Below are 24,803 nucleotides of genomic sequence, written 5' to 3'. Positions count from 1 at the left end.
TTACTAAGAAAGTAGATGTAATTATTGTAGTTAGTCATGTCCTTATTCAAAATCCATTCCTCACTCACCATCTGGTTATCATGCCATTTGAAATGGCTAAATAGATCTTTAAAAGTTAGGTACTTCGTATCCTGTCTGATACGAAGGAGGGAGGCAAGGCTTGGTAAGTCAAAAGAAAAAGAATTATTTCAGAAAATCTGAATTATGCCCTTCTATTTTCTCTGTGGCCCTCATGCATTTTATAACCCTCTCTATCTAAATGAAAAATCTGTTAAGTTTTTGAAAACAAGAATGGTGGCACAGATACAATGTTTGTCTTTAAATTTTATATTAGACAAAAATTTGGAATATAAAAATGAACTTCAAATTTTACACTTTTACATGCTGTGTTCTTAGAACGTTTTAGTCTTTTTTGTATTTGTAAGTTTCACTGAAAGGAAATTCAATAGAATTTGAAATTTTAAAAGCCCAGGAGAATAAAATGTTGACTTTCATTAGCTCAAGCATTTCTACTAGCATTTTTCTAAGTCAGAATCTGGCAGGGTAAAATATTAGTGGGTAAGAGAAAGGACACATGCTTATAGAATGATTATATCATGTCGGAGTTGATTTAATATATTGGTTTACAATCTAATGTTTTCCTTTGATTTTCTTTCCCTAATTTTTTCTTGCCTATTTCTAGAAATAAACCATGACCTAGAGCTTCCATTATAAACCTCTTTTAGTAGTTTGGCCAAATAGTTGTTGGACCAGATGACCTGTTAATCACCTGTGAATATGTAATATTTTTGTCGGTACAAATATGAGTGATGTATGGAAACACATACCATTGATATAATGGGTCTTAAAATGGCTAAACATTAATTATAAATGTTCATATGAAAAGCAAAGATAATCCAAGTGATTGATATTTCAGAAATAATTCAATATGTTAGCATGCATTTATCTGATTGTTAAATTTTCCTCCATTATTAAAATGTTTAAGGCTAGCATAAAAATTAATTTACATTGTTTGAGTTTCTACCAACTAATACATAGTAAGGCCATCTAAAAATACTCAAGGTTGGAGGTCAGACAATCTAGAAATAAAGCATTTATTTTATGCAGTTAGATTACTAAATCAATAAGCCAAAACTGAATAATTGAGAATTATCTTCAAGCAGGGAAAATACAAAAACCTAGAGCTACAAACAACAACAACAACAACAACAACAACAACAACAACAACATTACAGAAGTCCCCAAGTCTTTGCAATGCATAATGGTAATTATCTCATTGTGTATACAAAATGTTTTCTAAATTAAGACATGTAGATTCCCAAACCATGTAATGTGAAACCTACTGTATCCGTGCTGAGAAAAGATGAAATTGTGTGTTGGTAAATCACTTCCTACCCTTTCTCATGAGTTTTACTCAAGGCCATCCCTAGAATATAGAGTCCCAGGCAAATCTTTTTTGCAGTCTCCATCTATATAATAACTTGATTTAAAAAAATGTTGTAAAACTCATGGGCCTACGTAAGTTACGGTAATTTTCAGTAAATCTTCAGAATAATGAATAAAGTGGTGCTATTTACACGTTTGTTTACTATTTGATCATTGCATGTAAATGCTCTCCATAGTAGCTAGTAGCTATGTGCTGTATCTTCTTGTTTTTTATTGTCAAATGAATGGTTCCTGGTTAATTTCATGTGTCCCATCATTGGAGAAAAAGGTAGCAACGCTGTTATTTACAACGCTGTGACTCTTCAGATCTTGTATGAATTGAAATGATATAGATCTTCTTGCCTCTCTAGTTTCTAAGACCATTTATTTAATGCTGGTTACATCATTACCCATGATTCTGCATCATCCATCATGGTATGAACACCGATTTCCTCCACCTGTCTCAAAGGTTGTTACTGTGCTTCGTCGATAATGACCACAAATGCAAGTCTTGTATGGTATATGCAGGAAACTGTGAATGATAAATTGGTTTTGGTTATGCCAAATTTAGTGTTCAAAATTTCACAGCAAAACTATAGAATGATATATCTTCCAGCTACATCTTCTCTTGAACTCTTTAGGAGGTGATCACAGCTTTCCTAGAGTGTGATCTCTTTAAATGCTGGCTCAGTCCCTGCCTTCTATCACTTCCAACTCATGGAGAAGATAAATCAGACCCACGGGGACAAGAGGAGTGGTCCCATTTGAACAAGAAATGTCCATCCTTCATTTAGCATGGTTTAAGACCAGCCTGGCAGGGAACAAACATCAACACATGATGTAAGGCAAGAGAGGACATGGATCAGAAGAATCACTGGACATAGAGGAATGAAGTTCTCCAAGGCTTTTGGAGGAGATGACTGAGGCCACTGTGGGAAAACAGTGTGACATGTGATATGGAACCTGAGGAAGAAGTGGAATGACAGCCCTGGGTAAGGACACCTGCTACCATCTTGCTTTCTTGGTGCTACAGACTGGAGGTGGCATCTCTGTTTGCAGAACCCTTGTACCAGCACACATGGGTGCCTCAAGCCTAGGGGTTGGTGGTATCACCAGTATCCCAGAGCCCTGACCTTGTCCCGTGTCCCTCATAAATATGAGTTTCCTCGAATTTGTATGTCAGTACTATTCCAGAGGGCCCGATCTCATCCAGAGTCATACCTTCATAAAAGAAACATTCTGCTGAGCAGTGGTGTTTCCCTTCTGAAGGTTTTTGGGGTACCTGGTCTACTGCTTGTATGGGACAGAGGTTTGGTACTCTGAAAAGGAGAAATGGAGACGGGGGCCCACAAGGGTCCTGGTCTGATCTGAGTCTTCCTGTCTGATGACACCTGCCCTGGCTGGTCCCAGGCACCAGAGGAGAACTTAGAAAGTCCATTAGACGGTACTTTAAGGGATGAGGCTCCCTGAGGAGCAGCCAAGGACAGGGGCCCTGCTTGCCTGGGTCTACTGGCAGTATGGGAATTCTTCATAGCTTCTCTGTTATAATTTGTCTCACTAGCATTTGCCTTATACAATCATGGGGCTTATTGTTAAATTGCTGCTAAGATACCATGAAAGTGCCCTCCTCCATGTCCCAGTAGGCTACCTCTGGTGACGTGCTTTTAGGGTATCTCTCTCCAGTGGAGATGAGGAATTCTGACTTGAAGAGCAAATCACACATGCTTCAAGTATTACTACAAATTCATGAGTGTTCACGTTACGTTTGTAGTCCATCTCCATTTCAGAGCAGTGGTCCAAGCTCGAAAGAGGAACTTTCAGCTCATGGACTCCTCACAAAGAGAAAATACTCATGGAGATTGGGACCATTATTATTGCTTACTGCGTTTTCATTTAAATTGATGAAAGCAGAGCAACTTGTCACTACTGTAGAAAAAAATGTAATATATGAGTTTTGTGGGAGCTTCAAGAGTTGCAAGTTATGACTAGTAATGTAAATCTATTTTTTTAATATCTAGTCCCATTCAAAGAACGATGAAAGGTAGTGGAAGTCTCTTTGTCTTTTTGTACTAAGAAAAAACAGATATGAAAAATTGGTATTCCAGAGCCATAGATCAAACATTGTAGTTTAAGAACTTTAGAATGACAATAATTAGAAAGAAATGCATCTTTTGTGGAAAAATAAGAAATAAAATTCTTTTTATTTCTTTGGTGTTGCTATGGAAAAAAGATGGGATAATGGTCAGAGGTTGGAACTTTATTCCTGTCCTGAAGCGTAGATGAATTCCTGACTTCCCTTTAATTTCAACTGGTTAATTCTGCTTTTCTATTTTCTTCCTTCTAATCATCTTTCTCCTCCTCCCCTCCCCCATCCCCACTTCCCTACCCCCTCCCTTTTCCTCCTCATCCTTGTTCTTCTTTTTTTGGACCTTTCCTTTACATGTGAGGAAGTTCTGTTAAAATCCTTTTGTGTCTAAATAGATCACTTCCTCCAGAAGTGATTATTTAAATTTACTTTGGAGAGAAATTAGTTGACTCTCTTCCAAAATAGGGACTCTAGGAGAATCCATCTGCTCTAAGAAAGAACAATGGGTCTTATGAAAATTGTCTCTACAGTTTAAAAATCTTTGGGATAATAAATAATCTGTCTTTGTCTTAGGAATGATTCATTGTTGATCCCTTGCTTATTCTTATGTAATTATTAAAGAAATAAAAATCCGCTCTCATGTAGCTGTGAAAAAGAATAGCATAGATCCACATTTGCTGTTAAGGAAGGAGTGCCATGAGAGTATATGAGAACAGCTGGGTGCAAGAAGATCCTGGATATTTAAATATACAGAGAAAATATAGAGATGCATATATATCCTTTATATTTTTTTCTAGAAGGATATGTAGGAAAACTGTTGGCCATGGTTACCACTGGAATATGATGTTGGAAGAAGTGGGAAAGGGACAGCTCCAATTTCCATTTAACACGGACCTCTTCGCGTCATCTGAATTTCCCTACCACGTTTCATTACGTGGAGGCAAAAGTCTAAGATAGACGAAGATCTCCCACTTCCCTGGATTACGTGCCTTGCGTAATCTTCAGATCTGAGAACACGACGGATTTTTACTCTTGTGATTTTATTTATGTCACATGGTGCCATTTACTTGAAGAGAGATTATCCATGTGGTCTTGACCTAATCACAGAAGCCCTTTCAATACAGAGTCCTCAAAAAAAAAAAAAAAAAAAGACAGAGTTCTTGGCTGTAAGAAGGAGAAAGAAAGGGGGGGGGGGTGAAAAGAAGAACAAAAAGAAGAAGAAATCAGAGATTTTAAAGAACACAAAAGATTGCATGTATCGTTGGTGGCGTGAAGATGGAGGGGACCACGCGGTAAGGGATGCAAAAGCAATTTCTAGATGCTGAGAGTGGTCCCTGACCATAGCCAGCCAGGAGATGGGGACCTCCGCCCTACAACTGCAGGGACCTGAGTTCTGCTAAGGAGGATGAGCTTGCATGCAGATTTTCCCCAGAGCCTCCGGACAAGGACTCTGTCCGGCCAATACCTTGATTTCAGCCTTGGACATACAGAGTATAGTGCCGAGCCACATCATGCTGGGTTTCTCACCAACAGAACGGTGAGCTAATAAGTGGGTGCTGTTTAATGCTGCCAAGTTTGTGGTCATTTATTACACGGTGACAGAAAACTATTAGTTTTCTGTAATATTTTTAAGAAAATGAACAATTACATCAGGGATTATCTGGCCACTAGGTTTAGGGGCCATTTGTTTCCTCTGCATAATTATACTTTTAATTAAAGAAATTTAGGAAGTTCTATTTATTAAAAAAAAAAAAAAAGCAACCCTACCCTTATGGTGAGGATAACATGTGCTTTTGAAGTTGGATGTTAAGCTACTGTACCTGAGGAAAGTCAACATTTCTCATGGATTTTCATTGTGTTTTTTAAATTTGCTCATCCTTGCCTCATCCTAGGAAAGATAGTAGGTAGCATTATAGTCAGCAGTGTGTTTTCAGGAGGGAAAATTCCCTAAGTTGAATAAACAGGACCCAAACCCAACCCAATCTGAAGGCTCCTGGCTGGAGGGTGACTGAGCAAGCCGGTCACCGCGGGTCGTGCTGGGTGCAGGAGGGGGGCGCATGCCTGTGGGGCTCGGTCCTATCCACCTCGTGAACCCAGGGCCCCTCCCAGGGCTTGGCACACAGCGTGTGTCCAGTGTTTACGTGTTAATTAAAACAAATGAACGTGCTTGCTGTCAATGTTGCATTTTAAAGACTATAGATTTTCTTCCACTCAGCTTCCCCTCTGCCATTCTGTTTCGTACTTTATTTTTTTTAAAAAGATTTTATTTATTTATTCATAAGAGACAGAGAGAGGCAGAGACACAGGCAGAGGGAGAAGCAGTCTCCATGCAGGGAGCCTGATGGGGGACTCGATCCCGGGACCCCAGGGTCACAACCTGAGCCCAAGGCAGGCGCCCAAACATTGAGCCACCCAGGCGTCCCTGTTTCATACTTTAGGGCAGAAAAATTCCCATTCTTGTGTATTCCTGAAGTCCCCACAACTACACCTTACACAGCTCCCCTGTCTCGCTCCTGGACATTTATGATGCGCCACACGCCGAGCTATGGTACCTCCGCTAACCAGCTTGAGTGACTATTTCTCAAGTAACAACTTCCTTAAGGCTCAAGATTTCTTTTTCTCCCAAATTATTTGTCCCTCTTGCTTTGCTACTCTAAGTTCAAACTCTTCACCTGGGGGATTCTCAGCACCTTCCCCTTTCTCAATAAGAAGTTTCTAAATGTCAAAGTCTTACTCTTCTCCTTTATCCACGGGCCCCACACAGGGCCCGGCACATAGCGACACCCAATAAGTGTATTAATGTTAATACAAGATGATGATTCTTAAATGTTTCTTGCAGAAAAAAAAATAATGAAACTTCCCTGTGGTTATTGGATAACTCCGGTCTAAGTGCTTTTATTTAATTTCTGAAAGTTTAGCTACAAGGTGATTGGGAAGGCTCTTCTGGTCTCTGACAATAAGAAGAGTGATGGCAAAAAGAAAAGAGGGAACTGTAGGTCATCCTGAAATCCTACCCGGCGTACATGGGTCTCCATTTTTCTGGCTGATTTCAGGGCAACCCCATAAGCCCAGACACCGCTTTCCTCCATCCACCCTGGGAAGGGATTTCCTTTCACTGGGCAGCGACTTAAAATGATGGATTTTAAAGTCCCTAGGAAATTTTATTTTTCAAATAAGGGCACAGTCACCAGAGTACACTGGTTTTCTCTGCATGTCTTTGAGGTTTTGGGGGATAATTAACATGCAGTGGACCTCGCGGGGGGTGGGGGGTGCAGCTAATCCCTGTGCTTTTTCTTACAGCTTCAAGTGCTTGCAAGCAAAAGTCTCTCCTTTAACAAAGGACATCTCGCCTCTTGTGCTATGTCTGTCCCTGTTTTTTCCCCCCAACCCTGAGTTCTGAAGGCTCAACTTAGAATCCAAAAAGCTGAGCCCTGTCCCTTCCCGTTAGCACCTCATCGGGAACAATGAAGGGATGAAGCCCCGAGGGCTCGAGGGCTCGGCTGGCCATTCCGCGGCCCTGTAGGGCGACAGCTGACTGCAGACCTGCCTTTTGTCACCCACAGAAACTCCAGGTTCTCGACTGGACCAGGTACTTTTTAGATGGGAGACAGAGGTGGGGAGTCATGACCTATGTTCTGTTCACCAAAACCCCCCGTCCTTGCAGGGTCCGAGGGCCGGGGGAAGCCACAGGCAGCCAGCCTGCTGCCACAGGCATCGAACCACCTTCCCAGGTGCTCGGGGACGGTCCCTGCGGCGCCTTAACCTGTAGCAAGAGCAGCCCGAGACGCTGCACGAGTCCTGGCAGGGGCCCCATCCTGTTGGCGGCCTTCCGCTCTCCTGTCCATGCCCGGGGGGTGGGGGGCAGGAGGACCCCAGAGCCCGCGGCTCCCCCCCAATGGCGTGGCTCGGGGCTTGGGCGACGTGCCAGCAGGACGTGAGCTGGTTGCCAACAACTGAAACCTGGGAGGTCGTCATGACAAAAGAAGAAGAGATCCAAATTCTGGCCTTTCCTGAAAGGACGTGAAGCTGCGGCAGTGGGGCTGGGGTGACGGCGTGGCTGGCCGCCATCCGGGGTGCCCGCAGTGTCCCGTCGCTGGTGCGCATCAGAGGAAGGCGGTGGCCCGTCGGGCTGCGTGTGACAGCTGGGCCTGGACAGTTGCCCCCGCCTTGCACCAGTGCACTCACATGTGAGCCCCCGCGGTCTGCGGCGCTGCCGGGGCTGTGCAAGAAGTCGGCGCCTGCAGTATACAGTCGGCCACTGGGCCGGGCCCAGACAGGGACACGCTCCTGTCTCCTTGACCGGACGGCTTCGTGGGGAGGCCTACGGAGCCCAGGGTCCCCCGTGTTTCCTGGACCTGCCCTCCGACCCCCCTGCTGCCCGGATGTGGGCTCATCGTCTCAGCCCACGAGAGGCTGTGTCCTGACACAGTGAGCCCTCTAGCAGGACTTGGGGGGCACCTGCCTTTATCTGGACAGGTGAGGCAGGGCCCAGGAGCCACAGGCTGCGGGACCCACCGGGGGGCCTCGGGGACCCAGTCACAGCCCTCTATGGGTCCGCAGGAACCGGGTCGCACGGGTGTGACAAGCAGCCCGTCACGTATGACGTGCAGCTGGGCCAGGGATGGGAAGCGAAGCCAACCCTGGGCCACCTGACAGCCTATAAAGCGACCGTGATTAAGCACTGATGGGCGATGCCCGGGTAGTCGTGCGGCAGCCTGGGGGGGTGGCGGGGACAGGACTGGGACACTCAGCAGCCAGCCAGCCTGGCGCAGCCCGGAGCTTGGGGGAACCGCGATGGCAAAGAACCAAACTCTAAGGCGAGCGAGAGCCCAGGGCCTTGGGCTCCAGGAGGTACCCCCCCCCCGACCCTCGTCTCATCAGCCACTGGGAATCAGCCTGGGGAGCCTCCGTGGAACCCTGGTGCCTCCCCAGCAGGATCCGGATGATTAGACAAGAGCAGCCGCCTGGGCACAGGTCGTGACCACAGAGTCCCCGGGTCGAGCCCCGCCGGGGCTGCTCAGCCTCTCCCACTCCCTCTCCCCACCCCTCCATGTCTTGGATAAATAAAGTCCTTACAGAGGGTGACCGGGAGACCACGTGTTCTGAGCGCCAGGCAGGTGAGCGGTGGAAACTGGGCTCCCTGCCTGCCCTGGACACCGAGGGCCGCCGCAACCCGTCGCGTGGGCCACCAGTACAGATGAGCTGACCTCCTGGTGGGGAGTCCTTATGAGTGGAGTATCGGGGATCCCTGGAGGGCTCAGTGGTGAGCATCTGCCTGTGGCCCCGGAGTCCCGGGGTCGAGTCCTGCATCGGGCTCCCCGCATGGAACGTGCTTCTCTCTCTGCCTCGGTCTCTGCCTCTCTCTCTGTGTCTCTCATGAATAAATAAGTAAAATCTTTAAGAATAAATGAGTAAAATCCTTAAAAATAAACAGGGACACCTGGGTAGCTCAAGAGCTCAGGGCGTGACCCTGGGGTCCTGGGATCGAGTCCTGCATTGGGCTCCCTGCAGGGAGTCTGCTTCTCCCTCTGCCTGGGTCTCTACCTCTCTCTCTCTCTTTGTGTTTCTCATGAATAAATAATAAATAAAATCCTTGAAAAAAAAAAAAAGGAGCATCAAGTCGTTTTGCTAAAGGTGTGACTTCTTAACTGGGACAGTTTGTGTGAAGAGTCAGAATTTTAGAGTCCCACGTGCTGCAGCGCGATGCAGTGCTGCAAAGGTCAAAACCCAGATGAGAAGGCTGGATGTTAAGGATGTCACCCTGCGAGTTGCCTCCGGGCCCTTTAGGACTGAGCTCCCGGCTGCAGAGGTCTTTATCCTGACACCCAGATTGAGCAGAAATGCGGAGGTCACGGTGCCAATTTCACCTGCAACTTGTGTTGCAGCGTCAGAGGCCTGGTTTTTAGGAAAAGACTTGCGGTTGCTATGGAGCCGTTAATAATGATCGCCGCCTGCCCCTCAATCCCTCCGACTCCCAACCTCCGATATAAAGTCATTTAGTCCTGGGCTGTAGGGCAGTAAACAAACTTGGAAGCGAGAATTAACTGGGCTTGGGCATTCGTGTCTTAGTGTAGGAAATGCCTCTCATCGTGCCCTTTACTCACACTGGCGGCCTGGCTCCGTGGAAGTCGCCTCTAGTCTCTCGACAGTGGACTCAGACACACGAGCGGTGCTAAAAACAGAAACACTTTGGCTGCCATCATACAATAAATGTGAAAAATCTTTATTTTGTGCAGAATCGGCCTATCGTGTGGAGCTTTTATTTTCATGCATAAAAAAGAAATTCAGTCATATACCAGATTCCTAAGTGGAGATAGGAGAATATTCCTGTTGTGACGTATGCATCTGTATGTTTAAAAAATAAAATAAAATAAAATCCGGCAGTAAAGTGACATCTTTGCTATATTTCTGTGAGATTTGTGATCCATGGAACAGATGCTTCTTACTCCTGAATTGTATTTCTGAGATATGGATCTCGGTGCTTATTAATGTACAACCAATCTGTGGGGGAAAACTAATCCAGTTCTTGAGCTCCAGGCACATAAAGTTAGGAACACGTTATTGGGTGGGTAGAAAGGAGACATATCTAATTTGGGGACTTTGCAGCCTCACCAGTATGCAAATAATTCAACAATAATACAGAATAAATAGCTTCCATTTCCACCACGGCTGCTCTCTCTAATCCCTACAGTGTGTGTTTTCCAACAATTATCTGGCCTAATTCGCTGTTTTATTGCTTAGAATTTTAATGCTTCGAATGTGGAACATAGATGTTTGTCAGTAAAATCTGAAAAGATTTAAGGGTGACTTTTCACTGACATGCAGATAGTTTATGGGAACAGATGGCGTCAGCATTTTTGGAAAGAACATGTAAACATCACATTAGCCCCGGATCCCCCGGCTCTTGGGCTGTAGGAAGGGACACCGACCTCATAAAGGGTGACGACGCATGCTTGGGCCCCGAGTGAAATCGGGTCTTCCACCAGGTGTATGGTGCCGCCCGAGACAAAGGTTTCTCTGTGTGAATAAACTGAGCATACAGTTCAATACATCCGTGTATTTGCAGGGCTATTTAAGGTATTATAAGGTCTGGTACAAAACAATAAAAATGCAGATGGAACTATCAAATTTATCAAGCTGCTGCAATAAATCCAGATGCTCTCCAGAGCTGGCAAGGTGATGTCAAGAAAGTTAAACTTGAAGAATGAGACTTGGATTTCTAAATGAGATCAGGGGAAAAAAGAAAGCAGAGTTAATAGGGGAAATCAAGACGGAAACAGTCAACACTCCAGCTCCGTTTGGGAGAGGGCTTAGAAATCAATTCTTCCTGCTTGTTCTAAAATGGTTCTGCCAAAAAAAACCCGACATTGTTACAGACTTTTTATTTTTTTGGTTTATTCGGTCTTCTTTAACACAGCCATTGTTAGTTCAACAATCTAATTTTTGGGGTACATTATTGCAAAATGGGGACATAGCTGTGTAGGTTATGCCATCAATATGCCGGTTAATCCTATTTTTCCTTCTACAACACAAAGTATCGTTTGTTAATACCGTCTTGGATCACTTCTATCTGTACGGTTACTTACGGTGAGTGGTACGGACTAAAGGTAGGAGTTTGCTCCCTGGCACAAGTGTCTCTAAACTAAAATAGTTTCCTTACAACATTAGCATTCTGTAATTAAAAGTAGATAAAGGAGTATTTTAGTAGAGTGTCAGGCCGTAGTAAAAATTAGCCTGTCTGAACAAATGTGCACATATACGTAAACACTAGCATGCTTTTGGAAGAATCATATTAATATTCTGTGAAATTAATACATAAATAAAATATGACCTGGGATGAAATTAGCAGTATGTACAAAAAAAAAAAAAAAAAGAGGAAAAACAGAACCCTTCCCTTCCAAAACCTGATGATTTTTAACATCTTCCAGGCCTATGTTACATCATCCGGAGTGTAAAGGTCATTTCAAAGTTGGAAAACCAGAGAGCATAGTAGGATTCAACTTCCTACAAGAGACAGTGCTTATGAATTTTGAAGATTTATGTTCATTCCAATGTTAATGGGACAACATCCTTTTAAACCTCCTTGGAGAAATATTTGGATTTCGTTTACGAAGAGAAATGCAGCTTCAACACAGTAAACTATGTTTTTGTGTTATTTGAAAATATTAGAAAATAAAAATATTGCAAAGACACAACCTATTACTCCTGGCTGTAGGAAGCTCTCTAAAATTGCAGTTAAGGAATGGAATACTTGAGTTAATACTGTAAATATTTTATTTCTAAGCACATAGTTTTTCTCTGGCTTCATTGTCTTTGGCACGCTTCCTTTCCTGTGTCTCTTATTTTCCCGCTTCTCCTTCATTTCTTAGTTTTCTCTCCTGCCTTTTCTACACCTTACTTTCTGATGATTATAATCTTTCCATTTTTTCCTTCATTTTCAAGGACACTGGTTACGTGAATAACGAACTGAACCTTCTGTTTGAGCCTTTTTTTTTTTTTTTACAAAGTTGGGTTTTTCCTGAACACATAGTCACTCTTCAGCCTAAATACACACGTATATTACACATTACGCACTTGAAATGCAATCGTTGGGATTCACGGAGTTCTGTGAGGCTCAGCATAGTACTGGGGCACCACTCAGCAAGCTGGTGGAACGGTGAGGAGCGAGTCCCATTCCACGACGAGGATCTTGAGTTGCCTCTGGCTTTCCTCACTCCTTCAACCCGATCAGCGTTTTGCGGCTGCTCCGTTTCTTCTTCTGTGCAATCTTGGAGCAACTGTATAAACAGAGAGCCTAAGAGCAAGTTGGGAGCAGGGCTCAGGACAGGCTGCCCTCCTACAGCGTACAGCTTGGTGGTGCGTGTGCTGCTAGGATGGAGGAGACGACGGCGGCAGGGCCAGGGCGGTGCTGGACACGTGCGGGGGCTGCCCCGGTCACCCGTCACCGGGCACACGGGAGCCTCAGGCGCTCTGGTCCACCTGGAGCACTGCAGGCTGCTCTGGCTCCTCATCCGACCGCTCGGCGCCCCCAGAGGCTAGCAGGTAGCCCCCCTCGTAGCGAACCTTCTGGGCCTGTTCCAGGGCCACCGACTCCTCTTCTTCGTCCTCCCTCGCCGTCAGCTCAGCGCTGCCCTCCAGGCCCGCGTTAGCCCCGCTGGAGGCCGGCCTCCCTGCCTCCCCGCCCTCGCTCTTCCCCTCCGCCGGGGCGCTGGCCAGGGACGTTTGGGAAAGGCCCTTGGCCAAGGAGCTCTGCTCCTGCTCCTCGGCTACCTGGTCACTGCTCGGTGTGTCTCCCCACCTGCTCTCATTTTCCGCGGGGCTCTCGCCCTCCCGGACCTTCTTTCGAACGAAGGTGAGGGGAGAAACCTTGAAGGGGGACCTTTTCCCCGAGGATACCTTCTGGTGATTGGAAGCCAGGGACTTCTTAATCTTCTCCCTCCTCTCTACAGATACGATCTTTGTCCCCAGCTTGTTCATTTTCTTCTCGATGTTCTGGCGAGAAAAAGCTTTCTTGAGGCTATCTACCTTCCGGAGGCTGGACCTTTTTATTTTCTCTGCCCTACTTTCTTCCAGCGTTTCCTCCGAGCTGTCTTGCAGGGCCTCCTCGTCGTGGGCCGATTCGTCATCTGAGGAGAGGTCCACCGTGTGCAAGGTCTCCTCCAGGGACTGGTTTTCCTCGGCAGGCCCCTCCTTGCCTTCCGCCGGGCCGGGAGCCGGCTCTTTCACGAACACGCTGGCAGGGATCTCATTTTCCTCCTGAAAAGAGGGACAACGTAGGTTCAGGTCAATAACAGGTTTCACAAACAGGCCTGAGCTGCTGCAACTGGCGGCGAGTCTCTTTCTGGCACGGGGGGCATGACAAGAAACCAAACGTTTGTGGCTTCAGTTTTCTGGAATATGAAGAGTTAATGCTAAGCCGGTCAGGTCATTCCCGGGGCTGGCAAGGCCAAGGGCTGCTCCTGGGGAACAGCCTGCGGGCAGCTGGCAAGGCCTCTATCAGCCACAGGCAGCCGGAAGTGGGCTGTGGTTCTTAGACCAGGAAGCTGCTTAGATAAAGGAGCTAAAGTCACTGTGAACCCAGCAGGCCTCTGTCCTAACCTCCCTCAAGGTCAAATGGCTCTGTTCCTGCCAAAATCCCACTGCAAAAGAGCCTGGTGGCCGAGTCAGGAGATAAAGGGATGGTGGCAAGGCAGAGGCTTGGAAAGTCCTCCCGTAGCCGACTCCATGTGAAGCCTTGCCTGGGTTCCCTCCCCAGCCAGGGCTCAGGAAGAAAAGCACGGCCGGCCTCGCGTCTGCTCAGAACCGCGCACTCATTTCTCTGATGACATGACTTCGGAATAAGAGACGCCAGGGCCAGCCCCACGGGGGCCCCAAGCCGACGCCGCCTATGGTTTAGGATGCCCTTTGTGGGCCCTGATAAGGAGACGTGGCCTGTCGTGGCCATTCTCCGTGCGGTGAGCAGCAACCCTGAAGCTGCCGGCCACGCGGGGCTTCCCTGGTCAGGAATACTGTGGGCCCGACCTAGAGCATGGAGTGAGGGGCGCTCCGCAGGCGGCCACGCGCCTCTTCCTCCAGCTCCTGGATGCGCAGGCAAAGGTGTGTCCGGCCCTGCGTCCCAGGGAGCAGAGCCCCAGACCTTGGCTCGGCGCGCCAGGGCAGTGGTGCCCCAGCACGGCTAGGAGGGCAGGTGTCGATTCAGACTTGGCCACACAGCATGGGAATCCCTTTCGTTTTTAAAGTTTTCTTCGAATGCTGGGTAATGAGAGCCAGCCAGCAAGGCGGCCTCACCTTTTCACGCAAAGAGATGGCACGGGAGAAAGAACGTGGGATGGGGTCTTGGCCGTGCTGCTGAATGGCTGCGTGGCTTTCAGCAAATGACTTAATCTCCGTGGGTCTCAGTTTCTTCCAAATACGAACAAGGGAGTTTGACCCGGATTGGCAGCCTTCAGACTGCACTCCCAGGGGCGCTCAGGGTCCTGCGGGGAGGCCCAGGCGGCCCAGGCTTCAGAGCCTACCCCCACCCTGGCCTCAACCACAGCTTCCGTGTCCGGATCATTTGTGGACTAACCCTCAGGCTGATCGGATTTTGTGCATTTAAAAGTCTATCTGGGGTCCACACTTCATGTAAAGGTCATGGTAACAGCAACAATTCCCCTTTGTCTTGCAATTTTGATTGACCGAAAAGTAACACTGGGGTTATGATCAAACACATGCATATTTTTTCGCTTTGTGCTTACAAAAACTAAATGAACGAAGTTCGATATAGGGAAACGTAAAAGTCCCTCTCCTGATGAGCCACTGAACGGTCTAACTGTCATACTCTGCGAAGATGCAGCCCCGGGGCTCCCCCTCACACACACATACTCATACCACAGTCCTTTCCGTAGATTGGTTGGAAATGAAAGATGAAGTCTTGGGTAGAGGCAAACGGCAGAAAATCTGGTCAAATAGGCTCTCTCTTAGAGTAAAGAGATTACAGATTCTGTTTCCCAAAGCTCTCTCCACAACCGCCCATTTCGAATGTCATAGGGAGTGATCAGGAACACAGGATAAGAGACAAAGTAAAACATGAAAAGAGGGATCCCTGGGTGGCGCAGCGGTTTAGCACCTGCCTTTAGTCCAGGGCGCGATCCTGGAGACCCAGGATCGAATCCTATGTCGGGCTCCCTGCATGGAGCCTGCTTCTCCCTCTGCCTATGTCCCTATGTCTCTGCCTCTCTCTCTCTCTCTCTCTCTCTCTCTCTCTATCATAAAAAAAAAAAAAAAATGGAAAGGGGTATGGGATTCCCATGAGTTGTTCACAACACAGTTGTTCCAGGGAGCAACTTTCCTATGTTGCAGGTCTCAACTCGCTTCTGTTTCGCGGGCCTGTACTCTCCACGAGGGTGGCCGCTTTGGTCTCTTGCTCACTGCTGGGCCCAGCAACTGGCATACTTCGTGGCAGCTCAACAGCCATTTGCTAGGCGCAGGCCTGTTGGGTAAGGGGGCTTTCCCAGAAAGCCGCGCAGGTGGCCCTACCCGCTGGGGACTACAAGGGAATGGGCTTAGCTCTGTGTCTAGAAGGAAGTTCGTTGATCACAGCTGCCATCGGGAAATGACATTAGGGAAGCGTGCGGTCAGGTGAGCCAGCGACGTGTGGGAGGCATACGCTGCACAGGGGGCAGCTGGCAGATGCTGGGAGATCCACGGAACTCCACGTGTGTGTGTGTGTGTGTGTGTGTGTGTGTTTTAAGATTGTCTTCATTTATTTGAGAGAGAGAGAGAGCAGAATAAGAGAGAGCAAGAGAGCACATGAGCAGAGGGGGAGGGAGAAGCAGATGCCCTGCGCGGCAAGGAGCCTGCCTTGGGACTCGATCCCAGGACCCCGGGACCCCGGGACCCTGGGATCGTGACCTGAGCTGAAGGTGATGCTTAGCCGACCAAGCCACCCTGGCGTCCCCAAACCCACGGACTCTTTGTGCGATGCTGGGACATTGATACAAGAGCTCTTAGGCCAACTATGGAAATAAACACAGCGGGAGCAGACAGAGTCCAGAATGAGCCGATGTGTGTTTCTAAAGCTAGAAACAAGTGAGACGTGTCTTTTTGACTTAACTGCTTTATGTTTCTTTGTCACTTTAATTACTGGAGCAGCGGTTTGTGTTCTGTCTACTGGGCGGCGTTTATTCTGTGGCTGCCCGGGGCTCCAGTCGGAGGCCGAAGGCCTTCCCTTCACCCAGGAATCTGCGGGTGTCCATGCACACGCGGGGCCTACTTGTCCATTATGTGTCTTTAGAAGCAGAAAGATATGGACACTCCTCAAAATCTCTACTGCTTCCGCAGAGTGCACGCACCATTCTGGACTCTGAAGTGGCTGCTGGCGGGGGAGGGGGGTGATAACCGGCTGGCATTTGGGGCAGGAGATCTTCTGGAAGCGCATGGGCCCCGGTGCCCAGCCCTGCACATGGGCCCTGCTCCCCCCCACACACCTCCTGGAAACACTTGGCAGCGCACCTGTCTGCAGGTGACGGGCACTTCCCTCCAGCCTCTTGGCCTCACATTTTTGATCTGCCTTAGGAGATGTAGGAATCTCTTACAGATTCCCTAGTGACAGCTCCCTGGGTGGGGAGGGGGGGGGCAAGTCCACGCCCTCGGCCCCGTCACCCCCCCAAGTTACTCCTGTAGGCCTCTAGGTCTGCGACCCCTAACGCGGCAGTAGGAAACCCGTGGGCCGCGCTGCTTTCTTGGGCACGTCCACCGAGCAGGGCTTCCCGAGCAGCTGCTTGTCCTACAGACTTACTGTCAAAAAGGTCCTGAGCCGCCGCTCTGCAGCTGCTGCGGGTTCTGCCTGTTCACAAGAGCCCTTAGGAGTTCTAGGAGAACTAAGGAGCACCCTCCAAGCACGCACGAGCGATGGGCTTGCAGCCCGGGACGAGAGGAGGGACGCAGAGAACTCTCGAGGAGGGCACGGTGCTCCTCACACTCTGGCTTGTTTGCTACTTAGATTGGTTCTCGGGAACCAACTGTCCCAGGTGTGCATGTGGATCCCAACGCAGAGAACCTTGCCCACCTGCCGAGGCCCTCTTGGGTTGGAGCTCCTGGAAGCTGATCCTTGCACGTATGTAGAAGAATATGCTTGAGAAGAGAAGGCCACCCTATGACCCGAGTTAGACAAGGAAGCCAAGAGTAAAAGCTTGAACAAGGGGAGAGAAGCGAGCGGTTCGTGCTTGTGTATCCCTAACTCATCATCCCTGTTGGTAGAAGAAACAGGCTAGGGCTGTCACAGTCCCGCAGGGATGTGGTGACATCCGGAAGGGATGGGAGGACCGTAAATCTGTGTCTGTGGGATGCTTTATCCAGTAATCTCTAAATACTAGTTATTAAAATGGAACTATGCCCACCTGACATTCTGATTTATAGGTCTCTTTTACACATTGATGGTTTTCTCCAATTTGTGTTTCTGAGCTATAGATTGCCAAGTGGATAAAGCCATTGATTAGAACTGCACCCCGAAGGCAGCTGTCGGTAGAATCAGCAAGTCATAAGAATAAAATGCATTAGTTATAATCCCTGAGCAGTCTTTCACATTGTGGAGGATTTAAAAGTTTCATTATTTTTCAGTGTTATCAAGGGTTCAATTCTTTTTTAAGATCACACTGGTTAGGTATTCTTTGTTACCCACACACCAACCCTCCTCCCCCAAAACGGAAAACAAATCATTCCGAATTATTTAAAAGCTGATGCCGAAAACCCAGTAAACATGAACTTTGTCATAGCGGGAATAGTGTTTGTTTTTTTTTTTACTCTTTTTGCAATTCAACTCCGTAATTGCTATTATTAATAAAATGAAAACTTGCTAGTCACTTTCAGAAACAGAGCCTCTGCTTCTTTGATAAAAACAACAACAACAACAACAACAACAACAAAAAAACGAGTTTACACTAAACGATTATTAAGGTACTTTCCAGATCCAAGATATTTGATTTGGTGATATTAATATAAATCCCATGAAAAATAATTAACACAGTGCAGAAGAGATCTCCTAGAGGATTAAATGCCAAACATGTTTCGTGCAAGGATCCAAACTATAGGACCTGAGCAGCTCTGGAGAATGTTTTTCATTCACTCAATTCTAACAGACCCAGATCACAAAACAGTGGGGGCGGCAACATTTACAGGGAAGGGCTGCATCTGAGCAACAGTCCAGTTTTTCCAGAAATGAGAGAAAGGAATGATTCTTTTGAAGGAACAATAATCAGTTATTCACTTAACATGCCTGAGGCAGTGCTCACATTCAGTAAGTGCAAATAATAATAAGAGCCAGTATTTTGTTTATCTCAGAAACCAAAAGGGTAAGTCACGCATTGAAACCAATGTGCCATCACGGGGACGTTCATTGACGTGACACCCACATGGTGAGCTGTCACATAAAGGAGCCTTGGATTTTCTGTATTCCCGGTTCTTTGACATCTGTAATAATTTAGTGACTTTCAGAGCAGTGGCTTTTGATAGAGAAAGTAGGGTCTTTAAAAAAGAAATCAGCTTTCAAAAAGTCTGAAGATGTTACACTTTTAGCACTTTTCTCAAAATCTGATCTCATCGAAAGAAGCCAAATGATGAATATTTGAACACATTTATAGGCCTGATTCTCCACGAATGTATCCATAGCAAACACCCAACCTCTACTCTTTTCACCCAATTTCACAATTTTATGTGGTTGAAAGTGTAAGCTGTCCATGAGTACGCTCATTTTGTTCCCTAGATTTGAAATCATTCCCAAGCCGCTCTTTCAGATAATCATGACTAAGACCTTCTGGCATAAGAGGCCACCACACCCTCCCGGCCAGTTCCCTGTGAAATTCTAGGCTCTTCAATCAACAGAGAAAATTCCCTTTTGAGGGTAAATTCACTGATTTTCTGTATAAATTCTATTCTTAGGGAAAGGTGGCCCTATGCACCGGCAAAGCAAGCATCAGTCTTATTGTTAGTCTTTCGCATTTGCTTTTTGATCGCCAATCTGTCTGAGTCTTATTTCATTTATACTGGGTCCTATCACAGTATTTTGAATTCCAACATTGACCTTAAGCTATTGTAAAATAATGTAAAAAAGAAAAGCTGCTAAGTTTAACAAGGATCTTACAATTTGTTTCATTGCTCAAAGAGAGATGAACATTCTCCAGTTTTAGATATTCCTGGCTCTAATTTGAGGTAATTGCGAAAGGCACCGGAGTCTGTAAAGCCACAAGGATGTGGTAAGTTCAGCATACATTTGAATAAATAAATAAATATTTAAGATTTTATGTATATTTAAGATTTTATTTATTTATTCATGAGAGACACAGAAAGAGGCAGAGACACAGGCAGAGGGAGAAGCAGGCCCCACACAGGGAACCCCATGGGGGACTCGATCCCAGGACTCGGGGGTCACACCCTGAGCCAAAGGTAGATGCTCAACCACTGAGCCACCCAAGGGCCCCTAAATAATTTATTTAACTTATATTTATTTACTTTTTAAAATATTTTATTTGAGAGCGAGAGCAAGAGAAAGAGCATAAACGGTGGGGAGGGGCAGAGGGAGAGGGAGAAGCAGACGCCCGCTGAGCACGGAGCCTGTAACGCGGCTTGATCCCAGGACCCCAAGGTCATGACCTGAGCTGAAGGTAGAGGTTCAACCACCTGAGCCACCTACGTGCCCAATGAATAATTTATTTTAAATAGGACAAAGTTTGGGGTTTACAAAAATGCTGACGTGTAAGGACCTCGTAGACAAACCAACTAAGCGACCAACCAAACGGCACCTACAGATCCCAGAGGACACAACAGGACTTTACTTACTAGAAACCTAATCCTCTGAACACTATCGTACTAAATATGCTCAAGTAAAGTGACAGATTTTCTTTCCTCTCTCTCTCTCTCTTTTTTTTTTTTTTTAATTTTCACATCAATTGTTTTTGTTTTAAATTAGAAAACCAATGAGTTTAGCAAGGGAAAGTCTAGCATGGGGTTCAACTGGACTGAAAATGACAAACTACTTATAGGGTGGTACCTGGTATATTATCTGCCCTCCTTACTCTCTTAACTCACCCTCTGCCACTCTGTGAAAACTACTGCCACCGGCAGGGTCTATTTTGGGTAGGCCCTTTGGGCAGAGTCCTTTGCTCTCATGGTGTGTTGGGGACACACTACTGATTTCAATGCGGAAGTTATCGTACAATGTATGGCAGGGAGTCGAAGAGTGTGGGTGCATAGGTGTCTTTTCATAAATCCCATAAGCATAGCTGTTTTAAGATCCCGAGTGGGGTGGGCTCATTTTTTACTCAAGAGCCATATATCGAACCAAGCAGAAGGATGGCCTCCACTCTGTGCCAGGGTATTTCAGATCTGCCCAGAAAGAGCTTCTACTCCTTGAGGTCCTACACCACGCCAGTCACTTAGCATTCTAAATAGGTTCTTCCTTTTATTCCTCATCCTGTAAGAGAGCTAGGAAAGGAGGCTTCATGTGTAAAAGCACACGGTGAAATCAATTTTATGTTGAGATCACATCCCGGCCTCATGGCTTGCTTACCAAGTAACGTCAAACAAGAGACAGGCGTCTTTGAATCTCAGCATCATCATCTGTGAATTGGGGACAAATGAGATGATGCACAGAAAGCCACTTAGAGCATGCAGGGATTACTAACAGAGCTCAAAAATATTTTGTTCCTATTAATATCCTCAGTGTACAGATGAGAAAACAGAAGCTTGGAGAAGCTACAAAGTGTGCACAAGATCACATATTTGGCGAAATAGTGGTGGTGAAACTAGAATATGAACCGGTGTCTATGGGACAAAATATAGCTTCTCAACCCTGAACCTGGAGCACTTTCCAGCACAAGTTAGTATTTCATCCACTGGCACAATTACTGCCGTGGAAACCCTACTTTATGAGAAAGAACAACCCTGCCGCGAAGAGACTGCACCTGTAGTTGTTTGTTTGTTTTCAAAATAATCATCTTACAATGTCTTGAGAGTTGAGGTTACTAATATCCTTCAGGCTACTGATGGGTGGGTCTTCCATGGCTTAGAAAAGGTCCGGTTCCTTGACTTTAGTCCCTTGTCTCCTAAACTGTTCTTTCAAAAAAATAAAAATAGATAAAAATAAAAAAAGTGTCCTGGGGCACCTGGGTGGGTCAGTTGGTTAAACATCTCCTGGAGCTCCCGTCATGATGCCGGGGTCCTGGGACTGAGCCCTGCATCGGGCTCCCTGCTCAGCGGGGGAGCCTGCTTCTTTCTCCCTCTGCCTTTCCCACTCCCCCTACTTGTGCTCTCTCTCTCTCTGTCAAATAAATAAATATCTTTAAAAAAAAAAAGTGTCCTTTGGGGCTGCTTGCTAAGAGGTGCAGAATGGGGCCTGAATCCGTTGCTTTGCATTCTCTTAGCTGCCACCTGGTCTCGAGCACCGCCGTTGCACCCTTCACTCACTCTATGGGAGCTCCTACCATCTCTGGCTACAATTTCACACCTGTCAACCCGATGTGGCAAAACAGGAGACCGTGGTGGGGTCAACAGCGGCCCAAGCCTTTAAGTTCCCCAACCATTGTTGTTTTTTTAAGTCAGATTTAGAATTCTCTTGAATTTTTAGTCACGTAACTTCTCCATCCCTGTCCCCAATATCTACAGAGCATCCGTGGCAAAATGAAACATAAATCGATCCTGACGAATTATGATTTCCCTCCAAGAGGTGCTTCCCTCACCCCCTGATCTAATGGACAGAGGACAAGAGATAATCTCCCTGATTCACATGGGAAGGAGGAAAATTTCCTTTGATGACTCAGATTTAAGCATGTCCGTACAAGTTTGGTTTTGTTTGGAGATCAGTATTTAATTTAGAAATGCCTTGAGAGCTGAGATTCCGAATATCTCTTAGACTAATAAAGTAAGGATCTTCCATGGCTTAAGAAAGGCGCAGTCACTGTATCTCTTTTCGGTTCATCTGGTGCATGAAAAGCTATTCCATTTGCATGACAAGCTAAAAACCGTCTGGGCTGCAAAAGCCTGCGAGGTATAGGAGGACATCAGCTGCCTGAAGCTTTACATCAAGTGCAATTTGGGGAGGACAAAAAAGCAGCCAGATGAGTCTTTCCTTTTATGGCAGGAAGGAGGCTTAGGTTCTAACTTGGCAGAGCAGATTCATTTAGAAAAAAGAAGGCTCCCTCGGTTTAAATTCCAATTTCTAAATCTCCCCTGGGAGATGAAGGCTCTTCTTGTGTGCCTTTCACAATCAAACAGTTGGTTATAGCCTCTCCCATGCACAGCTTTGAAATCCTCCCCTATTCACATGGTCACAGGGAGCCGGCCCCGGGGCAGGGTCGCACTTGCTTCCTGGGCTCCTCCGCAGGCAGGCCTGGCCACGGTCCATGGGGCGGAAGGGCCTCCCCAGTGGGCAGGGCTGCCCTGGGGCTCACAGGTGCCCACGCGGCCGAACAAGGGCCCCACGCAATCTCCCTGTCCCCAGATACCCTCTTGCCACATTAATTGCATCACTGATGCATTAAAAAAAAAAAAATTAAGTGGCCTTTTTCTTCTAAGGCAACTACTGAAAAGAGAAAAATATTGAAGACCAGCCTTTGTAACTAGAGCTGATAACCCCGCTCGGATTTCACCTTCCAGTCGGCCTTTCCCGAGGTGGTGAGACCCGAACCTCCCGCACCTGTGGGGAGTTTTGCTAGAGAATAGCGAAGACTGCTTCGGCCAAAAGAATCTTAAAGGAAGGGACTAGTTCAAGTCTAAGGGCCAGGGTCTGCAGTACTTGGTCAATGCTTAAAACGGTCCTGAGTTTGACCTCTTGGTTAAAAACAGAAAAACAACAAACAAACCCAACTGACACCATCATCTCACTTAGAAGTCCGCACAGAGTGAATAAACGGCCTTGGAGGGCGATCCCTGGGGGGCTCGGCGGTTTGGCACCTGCCTTAGGCCCAGGGCCTGATCCTGGGGTCCCGGGATTGAGTCCCACATTGGCCTCCCTTTGTGGACCCTGTTTCTCCCTCTGCCTGTGTCTCTGCTACCTGCCCCCCGCCCCCCGTCTGTCATGAATAAATAAATAAAATCTAAAAAAAAAAGGAATTAAGAAGTTCCTGATAATAGACTCATTCACTTTCAAACAAAACAAAAAAAAACAGCCTCGGAGTTACCGAGCCCTGTGCAGTTCACAGCTGTGCTCAGAGCCCTGGGTTCCTAATGCAGAAGGACAGGTGAGGGTGGCCAGGGCATGTGCACCTGCTCGCCCTCCCCTCCTGTGCGGGACACATCCAGGTGGCCCTGGCCGGCTACGCCCGGGGCCTGGCCCTGTGTGCAGGTTCCATGCACGGACTGGTGCTGCCGGCAGGTGGGGATGGTGGGCGGGGACGGCAGGTGGGGAAAGGGCGTCAAGGGTGCAGTCCTGGCAGGTGGGGACGGCAGGTGGGGCAAGAGAGGATGGCAGGCAGGGATGGCAGGTGGGGTTGGCAAGTGGAGATGGCAGGTGGGGAAGGGGCATCAAGGGTGCAGTCCTAGCAGGTGGGGACGCAGGTGCGGACAGCAGGTGGGGCAGGAGAGGATGGCAGGCAGGGACTGCAGGTGGGGCAGGTGGGGTCGGCAGGCGGGGAAGGCAGGTGGGGCAGGTGGGGATGGCCAGTGGGGACCGGGCGTCGAGGGCGCGGCCCTGGCAGGTGGGGACGCAGGTGGGGCCTGCAGGTGGGGACGGGGCGTCGAGGGCGCGGCCCTGGCAGGTGGGGACGCAGGTGGGGACGGGACGCCGAGGGCGCGGCCCTGGGGGGCTGGGGGACGGGCTGGGGGGCTGCCGGGGCGGCGCGAGGACTGACCTGGAAGACGAGCACGCGGAAGCGGCGGCGCGCGAGCAGCCGCGCGTGCTGATGCTGCAGCCGGGCCACCTGCGCGCCCCGCCGCTCCACGCGCTCCCGGACGGCGCGGGCCTGGGCGCCCAGCCCTCGGGACTGCCGCAGGAGCCCGGCCACCGCGCCGTCCGTGGCCGCCTGGCGGGCGCAGAGGTCGCCCAGGTCGCCGCGCACGCGGCCCACCGAGCCCTCCAGGCCCGCCTGCCGCCGCCCGAGGTCGCGCTGGCCCCGCCGCACGGCGTCCAGCATCCCCGCCAGCTGGTGCAGCAGCGCGAGCACCGTGCCCGCGCCCACCTGCGCGGCGCCCACCTGCGCGGCGCCCACCTGCGCGGCGCCCACCTGCGCGGCGCCCACCTGCGCGTCCCCCGGGGCCCCCGGGCGCGGGCGGCGGCTGGGCGCGGGCGGCGCGGGCGCGGGGCCGGGGCTGGCGGGCCTCTCGTGCCACGGGGCGGGCCCCGGGTGCCGGCTGTCCTCGGCGGCGGCCAGGTGCTCCCCCATGGCGGGGGCTCCGGGGCGCGGGGGCTCGGGGGCGCGGGGGCTCCGGGGCGCGGGCCTGGAGCGCAGGGCGCCGGCGGGCGGGGGCTCAGCCCGGCACCAACTGGCCGGGGCGCGGCGTTCCCGCGGCTCTTAAAGGCCCTGCTGGGGGGGGATGGGGGGGCGAGGTCCAGGCCGGGAGCCGCTGGGGCTCCGGAGCATGCACGCCCTTCCTAACCCGCTCCCCTTGGCACGGGCCCTTTCCTGCAGGCTCAGCTTTGCTTTCCTAGCGCTCTCTCCCTTCAGAAAAGCGGTTCAGGGCCATATTTCCATCATGACTTCATCCAGAGGCGGAGAGAAACACGCTGGTTTGGCTCAGCTCCACAGCCTCCAGTTGGCTACAGCGAGTAAACTTTTCTCTGGCTGTTGTGCTCAGATGCAACACAGAGCGCCTGTGCGTGTGT

At 48.6% G+C, this 24,803-nt stretch overlaps 1 protein-coding gene across 1 annotated transcript; it reads right to left on the bottom strand.

The window, feature by feature from the left end:
• Nucleotides 1-10,886: 10,886 nt before the first annotated feature.
• On the bottom strand, nucleotides 10,887-24,485 carry CAVIN2 (caveolae associated protein 2). Its single transcript, XM_072742872.1, has 2 exons — nucleotides 23,833-24,485; nucleotides 10,887-13,267 (listed from the first exon to the last, which is right to left on the bottom strand). The coding sequence occupies exons 1-2, from the start codon at nucleotides 24,361-24,363 to the stop codon at nucleotides 12,473-12,475; spliced, it is 1,326 nt and encodes a 441-aa protein (XP_072598973.1). The 5' UTR covers nucleotides 24,364-24,485; the 3' UTR covers nucleotides 10,887-12,472.
• Between the last annotated feature and the right edge of the window lie 318 nt (nucleotides 24,486-24,803).

Source organism: Vulpes vulpes, chromosome 16 (assembly GCF_048418805.1).
Source record: "Vulpes vulpes isolate BD-2025 chromosome 16, VulVul3, whole genome shotgun sequence".
Classification (NCBI taxonomy): Eukaryota; Metazoa; Chordata; class Mammalia; order Carnivora; family Canidae; genus Vulpes; species Vulpes vulpes.
This window is presented reverse-complemented; position numbering and strand designations above follow the sequence as displayed.